The sequence below is a fragment of the Teleopsis dalmanni genome, chromosome X (assembly GCF_002237135.1).
Source record: "Teleopsis dalmanni isolate 2A chromosome X, ASM223713v2, whole genome shotgun sequence".
NCBI classification, from domain to species: Eukaryota; Metazoa; Arthropoda; class Insecta; order Diptera; family Diopsidae; genus Teleopsis; species Teleopsis dalmanni.
Genome location: NC_051848.1, coordinates 1,026,148 through 1,036,784, shown reverse-complemented (window position 1 = coordinate 1,036,784; position 10,637 = coordinate 1,026,148). Strand labels below are relative to the sequence as shown.

The 10,637-nt window shown below is 38.1% G+C and overlaps 1 protein-coding gene across 1 annotated transcript; it reads left to right on the top strand.

Moving 5' to 3' along the window:
- The first annotated feature begins 4,026 nt into the window (after positions 1 to 4,026).
- Positions 4,027 to 4,599, top strand: LOC119687307. Its single transcript, XM_038101582.1, has one exon. The coding sequence runs from the start codon at positions 4,027 to 4,029 to the stop codon at positions 4,597 to 4,599; it is 573 nt and encodes a 190-aa protein (XP_037957510.1).
- The last annotated feature ends 6,038 nt before the right edge of the window (positions 4,600 to 10,637 follow it).

Here is a 10,637-nt window from a genome sequence, read left to right as displayed (position 1 = left end):
TTTGGTGGGTGTGTGTGTTTTGACTAATGAGCCATGAACTTGTTTGCGTTATTTCTGTATTAAGTAAACGGAAATAAAACTTCTGTTGGAAAATAAAATAATAATATTATTTTCTGGAATACAACGATTAATACTTCACTTCTTCAAATTGTTAATTATGTACTTTTTCTAATTTGTATAAAAAACTTTAAGAAATAAATATAGTATTAGTTAGTTCCTCTTTCTTAAATATAAAAAAACACACTTTAATTAATTTTATATGAGTGTTCATGTTGATTTCTTAAATAATCAAGGTTTTTTAATTTATCAGTAAACAATCAAATATTAAGGAATGTCATGTCTCTGTTCGCTCTTTATGCTAAAACTTCATTCCTATATAAAAATAGTTTCGTACACAATATTTAATTCATTACTTGCAGTTATCGTCTGGTTCCATTTATATTCAAAATGTATTCATATATATTTGTGTAAAAACATTCAACTGTAATCATCAGTATGCATCGTTCATATTACAATCGCTTTAACAGATCTGTTCAATGTTTGGCAGTTAACCGAATTCACATTTTTATATTATTATCTTGCTAAAGTACACAAGTCTTCTACTTGAATTGAATATTCTTGTGTCATATTAAACTTGAATGTTGATAACCGTATATAATATGTCAATACCGCTTATATATGACTAAAAAACATTCGTTGCAGGTCTAAAATATAACAGACACTGTGTTTATACCATATAACATAATATAGCTCATTTCAGTAATTCTATCAGAAAATTCATAGCCTAGCTTGCTATATTTATCTTTACATGGACTCTTATTGGCTGAGTCCGAAAAATGGTTTTTAGTACTTTAATATATTTTCAATATATTCCTATTTATTATGACACATATGTTTCCGAATTCTTAATATCAAGAGATTGAACTTACTAACTTCATTGAACCATTTCTTTTAATTTTGAAAATTATCTCATATTACAGTTTTGGGTAAAGTTATAGCAAGTGAAATGGAGTGATTACTCAATCGCCTGTGGAATACATTATAATATTCTTGATTACATTTAAAATATTATTTTTTTATTTTATATGGGCATTCCTAATAGTTTGGATTTATAAAATTTCAATATATAAAGGAACCTCATTACACTCAAAGAGTAGACTAGCCAGGTTCCTTTACCACATGGTCAAAGTTAAGACACCAAATTACAAATATTGTGGAACAGTAAGTTGATGCTTTGCCTTCAGGAAATGTGACCGGAAAAATACTCAAAAGTAAAGCAATGTTCAAATTTAGGCGAAAGGCAGTTGCAGCAAAAAATGATATCAAGCTAAAATGAAGGACAAGGATTTTTACCTGAATCAATAGCGGGGTATGGTAGTGCTTAAAGAAGAAGTGTGATCAATATAAATAGAAAAAGTTACATTATTAATTTAGAGTTCATTAGAAATGAGCAGTGTTTAGGTTCTATATTCATGATTTTGGTATATTATTAATAACATTTTCAGAAAAACTCATTTTTTCCAAACTTTTGTTGAATTATTTTAGTTAATTTTTTTGCATTATTACCTTATTGTCTCAAGAAGATTTAACTCCAAAAATGTTCCTTCCATCATCCACCATTTTTAAATGCTATTCTTTTGATGCCAGTATTCTATTGCAATGTCAACCGTAGCTTCCATTTTTATGTCCCCAAATCTTAAATTTCCACATCAAAAGAGACTTTACAAGTTGATTGCAGCCAAAACTGATCGCAGAAGAACTTGGAAACCATATGAAAAGCAGATTGTGAAAAATGTGTGAAGGATTAGATCTAAGACAAGTTTAGTTGTTTAGCATATTATAAAACCTAACTACATGGTGACGAAATAAATTTCGATTGTTTGATCATTCTTTTATTTTTGCTGTAACATTTTGATTACTTCTTATACAGAGTGTCAAATATACAATTACATCATTAGAACTGTTATTTTGATGAATTTTTAAAAATTAATATTGTTATTGTTAAATAATTTACACAACCTTTTCTTATTTCTAAAATTAGAAAAAAATGCTCCTTTTCAGACCACGGTAATGATTTGTTATTGAATTCGTTAAATTAAATTCTTGGTGTAATTATTTTGCGCTGCTATCAATATGTAATTACTAGTAATTTGAAGCTTAATCTAAGTCTTAACTGTTTTTTTTTGCTCCTAAATTTTTATATTTAGCATACAAAATAGTACTTTTTACCACTATAAATATGCTATAAATACAAGTAATAAAAAACTATCTAAGAGTGAATAGGAGCAGGAGAAGAAGAATTTTTCATTTTAGCAGAGACAAGTTATAAATTAAATAACATCAAATAAACACAATACTTTTATTTATAAAGTGAATTTAAAATTTATTTCAATCAATTACCACTTCGTGCTCTGACGTAAGAGTTCTTGGAAATTTGTTTTCTATGCTAGTTGTCACCACTTCACCGTACTTAGTGCCGCGTTCGAGTTATTTTAATAATTCATTTGATATTATTATTATTATTATTATTATTATTATTATTATTATTATTATTATTATTATTATTATTATTATTATTATAATTATTATTATTATTATTATTATTATTATTATTATTATTATTATTATTATTATTATTATTATTATTATTCCCCCTGCGGGATAGGGGTTAGAATATTCCCGTGGTAAGGCATGCCTGTCGTACGAGGCGACTAAAATCCAGCCATCGAGGGACACACAAGTGTGCAGAGAGTGACTGCAGCTGTGCACCACCGAGGGACACGGACGAGTGCACTGTTTTAAGAGAAGGCAGCTGCACCAACGATGGAGTTCTTTCACGTCCAACATAAACACTATGTTAAGATGATGGCAAAAAACGCATGCCGAAACAGGCAATGCACATCAGTTATGAATTCAGGGTTCATACACCCATCAGGATTGAGCCCAGTAAGATCCTGATTATGGCATACTGGAAATAAACAACGATAACGATGACTTTGGGCTGGCGGATGTGGTATTCTGTTACCTGAGTACATGAGAGTGACATCTCATAGAAATGGCTTTCAGGTTAATGCTGCATCTTCCTCCGTCCTTTTAAAACTTGGCAAGTCTCCAAGTACGTTCGATGTCTCGTCACCATTAAGTTGGTGGTATAGGCTCAGTTGAGAGTACTCCTGGCCTGCGCCAGATCCTGGCTCTGAACACAATCTCCCATAAGGAATTGTGTTAACCCTCGCATGACCTCCCTGCTTTGCATAGATAACCATGGGGATCGTTACGAGCGACTATACAATCGAACACCGATAGCGGCTAGGAGTTTGGACCCAAAAAAACATGACAAAAGAATCAACCGATACACAAAAGTTAACGGAAGCGCCATCGCAAGATGGCCCAGGGAAGTTCACATCGGACAGCGGCACGCCAAATGTGCCATCACAAATGAATGAGGCTCCCGTCTCACCGAGCGATGAGTATATCCAAACCCTGAGAAGGGAAGAGGAGAAGACACTAGGAAAGTGTATAGCCGCCTTAATGAAGGTAAAAAACGGCATAATGCGGCAAAAAAAATGTCTCGCTAGATATTAAAGATGGCGTAAACGAACTGCAAACGCACTTTGAAAACATCAAGGCAGTGGCGAGAAAAGCACAAAGAGAAACAAATGTGATAGACACACCAAACGTGCATCGACAAAAGCGCATGGCGACAAGTCCTGTTGCGTAAAGCACAGGAAATGAAAGCGCCAAAAAGAGAAGGCAAGATAAACCTGAGGAATGGCAAACTGTAAATCGGAAGAAGCCCAAAATTGGGACTCCTACAACTACGAAAGGACCAGACAAAACAACTGTCGTTACGAAGAAAGCCGAGAAGAAAATTAAGCCAGAAGCAAAGAGGCCCAGGCCCAACAAGGATAGAGACGACGATAGAAACCGACGGGAAGTCAAACTTATGCGGATATTTTAAAGAACCTCCGTTCGAATGTCAAGCCAGATGATTCGAAAGTCAAAATTCGAGCAGTCCGCAAGATAATGTTGGGAGCTCTGCTATTAGAACTTGACAAGGGGACTAAGGCAAGCTTAGAGTTCTGCGAGGAAATAAGGAGTGCATTGCAAGAAACGGCGGAGGTAACTGGTGTGATACCGAAAACCACCATAGAGATAAGGGATCTCGATGCGCTTACGACAACGACGGAAGTCGAAGAAGCGGTTAAACGACTCATTCCAAACGGAATCGAGCGGTTGAAGGTCACGGTCACCAAACCAAATAACAAAGAACTGGTCAGAGCTTACGTGCAACTACCCACCGTAGCAGCTGATAAGCTTCTCGTGAGAGGCTCGATCATTATTGGATGGGTCAAACCAAAAATGCGGACGCGCACCGAAACAAAGCGTTGCTTCAGGTGCCTTGGTGTAGGGCATATGCAGAGAAATTGTAAGGGTCCAGATAGAACAAACCTCTGCATCAAATGTGGCGCACCTGGACACAAACTAAAGGAATGCACAAACTCTCCGAAGTGCTGCGTCTGTACTGACGCTGGCCTCAAAACCGTCGATCACATTGCTGCATCTGGCAAATGTGCATCGGTAAAGGCCCAAAGATGATGAGATTTTTGCAAGCAAATATGCACCGAAGCAGGACAGCAGACGCCCTTATATCACAACTCATACATGAGCGGAACGCGGATGTTGTCATAATTAGCGAACAATATGGAGAAATCAGTTGCGGTACCTTCTTGGCTGACTGCAGTGGAACTGCAGCCATCTGGCTGCCATGCGCCGAGAAATTCTCTTTCTCAGCCAGTGGTGCCGGAGACGGACACGTTTGGGTTCGAAATCGCAACTTTACCTTAATGAGCTGCTATCTTACACCGAGCGACAGTATTGGCCAATTCCAGATGAAACTGGACGCAATCGAAGATTGCGTCCTCCAAATGGGTGAAACTTTATTATAGCAGGCGACTTCAATTCGAAGGCCATTGAATGGGGCATGATGACCACAAATCCCAGAGGTAGGCGAGTGCTTGACATGGCGGCCAGATTGGACTTGTAGTCGCTAACAGAGGGATGTCGCCCACCTTTCGCAGACCAGGATGCGAAGGCACTATTCCAGACATCACGTTAGTGTCGGAGAAGATAGCTGGTACGCTCAAGGAATGGTCAGTTCTCGAGGACTACACGGGGAGCGATCACCAATACATCTGGTTCACCGTCGAGCCAGGCAATAGGCCAAATGGAAACCCCGGAAGGAGGTCTACTCGCAAATGGTCCACGAATAAACTCAATAGGGATATCTTTCTCGAAGTGTTCGATGATAGGATGAGTAGAAACACTGGAGGAGGAGATGCCAGGAGCTTGGTCCGCCACACAATGCACAGCATAACACAGGCCTGCGATGCAGCAATGCCTAGAGTGGCAAAAAATCCCAGAAGAAAGGCAGCCTATTGGTGGACTGAAGAAATTGCTGAACTTCGAAGGGTCTGTCTCCAAATGCGGAGGAGAAGGACCAGGGCCAGAACACGGAGAGATGCCACGGCAGAAAGCGAAGCATTAAAGGCAGCTAGGAAGGCATTAAAGATCGCTATTTCCAAAAGTAAGAAAAGAAAATGGGAAGAGTTACGTGAAGACGTAAATAACGACCCTTGGGGACTTGGCTACAAGATCGTCATGCGAAAAATAGGTGCCTTGGCGCCAGTTCCTGAATTGGAAGAAAATGTGATGGATAACATCGTAAATTCTCTTTTTCCGGATCATGAAATACGCAGAGACTGTGAAAGGGTACTCACCGATGATCCACCGCTTTTTACGGAAGAGGAACTTAAAACCGCAGCACGTTCTCTGAAGAATAACAAAGCCCCAGGACCGGACGGTGTCCCATCTGAGGCGATTAAGCTGATAGCAGACGACCGCCCACAATCCCTGCTTGAAATGTTTAACTCTTGTCTGAAGGAAGGCATTTTTCCAGAGCCCTGGAAAAAGCAGCAACTAACCCTAATTAGCAAAGGAAAGGGCAACCCCGAGATGCCAAATGCATACCGACCACTTTGTATGCTCGACACATCAGGGAAACTGCTGGAACGACTACTAAAACCGCGTATAGCAGCATCCATTGAGAGCGCTGGGGGACTATCCACCAGACAGCACGGTTTCCGGCCAGGAAAGTCCACCATTGGAGCTATCGCTGATGTGGCGGCAACCGTAGAAGCCGCACAATGTGGAAATGCTTACTCGAAGCGTATAGTACTTCTGGCGGCTCTAGACATTAGGAATGCGTTCAACAGCCTACAATGGACCGATGTGATCAACGCCCTTGAAGGACGCTTTAATACACCGATGTACTTGATGCGAATGATCCGCAGCTACCTTAGCGATAGAGAGCTTCTCTATCACACAAGCAGTGGTACAAAAACTAAGAAGATCACCTCCGGAGCAGCGCAGGGCTCCGTTCTTGGCCCTGATCTATGGAATGCGAGCTACGATAAAATATTCTCCATTGAAATGCCGGACAACGTACACCTAGTAGGCTTTGCCGATGATGTAGCCGCAGTCATCACAGCACGAAATGTAACCGAAGCACAGCTCAGACTAAATCAGGTCATGCTACGCACGATGGAATGGATGGATGACCGCGGTCTAAAGCTAGCAACTGAGAAGACAGAACTCATTATATTAACGAAGCAGCAAATACCCTTGGAAATTGAAATGCGGGTATGGAACTCTACCATTAAAACGTCCAAGGAAATGAAATATCTGGGCATCCAGCTGGACTCCAGGATGTCGTTTTGGGCCCACATAAAACATGCAGGTGAAAAGGCTTCAAAGGCCTCAGCGTCCTTAAGCAAGCTAATGGCAAACGTTGGCGGCCCAACAGAAGACAAGCGAAAACTGCTAATGACAGTTGTGAACGCGATTCTACTCTACGGTTCTGAAGTATGGTCTAATGCATTACAGATTAACCAGAAGCGAAATGCGCTCGAAAAAATCCAGAGAACAACGGCACTCAGGGTAGCATCTGCATACCGTACGGTTTCAGGTGCGGCGGTCCTTGTTATAAGCAGCTCAATACCCATCGACCTCATGGCCATGGAACGGAGGCAAGCATGGTTAAGCCGCCAAAGCAACGAAAACAGCAGCGTAGCCACAAATTATCGGGAACACACAATGATAGAGTGGCAAAGTCGGTGGACTAACGAAACTAGTGGTAGGTGGACTGCAAGACTCATCCCGGACTTAGTCGCCTGGACCACAAGGAAGTTCGGCGAGGTAAACTATTACCTGACACAATTCTTCTCCGGGCACGGGTACTTCGGCAAATATCTGTACCGGATGAATATTCGAGAGGAGCAGAGTTGCATTTATGGCGATGCTGATGTCGACGATGTAGAACACACGTTTTTTGAATGCAATCAATGGTTAATCGAGAGAACCAACCTGCAAGCACAGATAGGCGGCATTTGGACCCCGGAAAATGTAGTACCCTTACTACTAGCAAGTGAAAACAACTGGAACGTGGTGGCGAGGCACGTGGAGGCAGTACTTCGCGCAAAAAAGAGGCGCCTGGACGCAGGTACAACAGCAGCGACGTAAGATTATATCTTACAATCAGGATGTGCATGACCTGAAACAATACCTAGTGGTGGTTCCGGGTCATGTGCTTCATCCTGGAAAGGGGAGTTTTTTAGCATGTCAGCGATTAGCGCGAACCGTGCACTACCCACAGAAAGACGTTTTCTGCGGGTGTGTGTAGACATTTTTTGTTCCCCAGCCTCGAAATACAAAAAAAAATTATTATTATTATTATTATTATTATTATTATTATTATTATTATTATTATTATTATTATTATTATTATTATTATTAACTTGCAGTTATGAATATTATTGTTATTATTATTGTTGTTGTTTTGCATAATGAAGCCTCAAATAGACTAGAAATTTAGAGTGGTAAAAATAAATAAACACGAAAACGCACTTCAACACTGAAAGCAGTTTTCTTTGGTTGCGTGTGAAAATCAACTTGAAAAATGTAAAATAACTGAAAAATAGGAAAACTGCAACGGAAAAAGTTGGAAAATATAAAAAGTGAATGGAATGAAAACTTTTAGTTAACTCATTATACAAATTTCACTGCTCCTTTTTCGCGCTTTTTATTATATTTTACATATTTTACTGTGTTAGCTTTCTTTGATAGTTTCGTTAAGTCATAAACTTTACTTTTTATTGCTGCAATTATGCGCGTGAATGTATTCTGTTGCAAGGATACAAAAGTGCAGCAAATATGGTTAAAAATACAAAAACACGCTTAAAAGTTTCTTAAAATAATGAGTTTTCTATGTTATTGGCACTATTATGGAATAAAATATAATGATTTTCCAAGTTACAAGTTGAGACTTTCCCCGCATTTCAGCTCGCTGCTCTCTGCCTTCTGCCTTTGTGATGCATTCAGCGTATCGTTTCGCATATCCGTGGCAAATTTGAAAATGTTAATTCCATGTAATCAGTATGATTTGTTGGGGTTCCTGCGGTTTTTATTTTTATTACATTTCAGTTTTTTTTATTTTACAAAGGCAACCGGATTTATAATTTTTACTAAAAAGCTCAAATGGTTGTGATATAAATGCCATTAACTTGCTGAGCAATATACTTGATTTTTAAAACAACAAATAGGAGCGTAATATAAAATGTTCTATTATCATTTTTGTAAAACATATATGTGATTCAAGATTGCGATCACAAAATTCAACTAATAGCCAAAAACTTTAACATTTCTAAAGTTTACCAAACATCCCACAGCCACAATGATTAAAATTTCGAAATGAATTTGGGCTTTCACAGCGTCAGAAAAAGCACATTACACTGGAAGCAATGGGTGTTTCTAAATCTCTTTACGACGGAGAGGTTCGTTCCGGAAATTTTTTAATACAGTAATAATTCTTATAAGGCAAAACTGTGTTCTGGGATTTAAAATGCCGAATTTTAGACTTTTAGCTTGCCATGCTTTTGATATAAATACAGAAGACAAAACTGACTTATTTTCTCTTCATCTTATTAGATGACTGACTGGTCATTGTACAATTTAGCGGTGCTTTGAAAGACTAACCGCTCAACCAAATAACGGTGCCCTGCAATAAATTGAGATGCGGATACAGAGCACAACTAGACAGAAAATTAATGCCAATAAAACATTTTTTACATCTAGCAGCTATTGTCTCAAGTCCGTCTACAATGACAACATTTGAAGCAGAACAATTGTACAAGAACCGAATTCACAAATTGCAATGAATTAGGTGTACACTTTGAAAGGTAAGCTCATTAATTCCCTTCTAAACACAAGAAAAACCCGCAAGATAATCGCTGTACAGGAGTGTTACCAAAAATATGGAGAGTAATGGTCGACGCCATTCGCATAATTTACATTGAACGGCATTAATCATAGTACTTTCAACAGAATATGATTCAAACAAGTTACGGATGTCCTATATTACACGCTGAGTTAATGCAATGACAACAATGTATTCCTAAATCAATTTAGTCAGATAGAGTCAATATATGAAAACATTTTATCCTCTTGAAATTATATAAAATCCAGAGATTTAGTCCCAATTCTTTCTGTGGCCACTTAGAGATCTTCTGTATTGTTAGAAAGTGGATTCCAGGAACTTCCCGGTTAATTAAAACTAAGATGAGTTCTACTTAATAAACATATCTGACTTCAAATGGACCCAAAGATCAGCATAGCTGTTAGTTAGGCCTGACTCTCTACCATGGAAAAAAACTATGTCTAAACGTACAGTATTATTTAGACCTAACGGAACTCCTTGGATGGCGTTCATTATCGCATGATCTTGATAAGTGTTTTCAGAATACCATGGTATTCAGCCTTCATGACAGGTAACCACGTTAAAGCATTCTCGACTCTCGATTCTCGAAAATGACACAAAAGTGCATTAAAAAACTTGAAGCATGAATTGTCATTATTTTGAAAGCCGACAATTTTATAATTATAGAATTATCTATGTATATTCTACACAATATAATTTAGAAGCCATAACTTTAATAGAAGTTTTATAGAAGTATTAGTTAAAAAGAGGTATTGGCCTCTTTTGAGTAACAAATCACATTTTCAAGAATTTGTACTGATATTAATGGAAAGTTGCTACAATACACAGCTGTATTAGTTGCAATCAATTTTGGACTTAAAGTATTTTATTAATAAAACCATCATAACTGATAAATGTTTCTTTGAAAATATTTATTTTTATTTTGTCTATATGATTTATTGTGAACCACCGAAACCAGAAATAAACATGCCAACATACAGCAATTTGCAAAGTCCTTAGAGTCGTTGTGGTCAATTTGCCTTATATGTGGAAGCAATTTTCATATTTTAAATAATGCTCGTCGTCGTAAAATATAGAAATCGCTGACTGAAGGTGCGGTAAATACTATTTTTATGATAAATGTTTACGGTTTTGGTTTCGGAAATCTTAATTATGTGGTTTTATATCTCTTCAAAGCGCACGAAACTAAATGGTTGGCCCAAAAGCTCTCAGTGATTGCAGCTTGGCACGCAATAGTGTCAGCACAAAAATTACAAAAATTAAGACAAGGCAACATTATAGTGATGGCACCTTTCACAAAAAT

Excerpts from the sequence above, each read along its gene's own strand:
- LOC119687307 (XM_038101582.1), top strand. The coding sequence starts at position 4,027 with ATGTTGGGAGCTCTGCTATTAGAACTTGACAAGGGGACTAAGGCAAGC.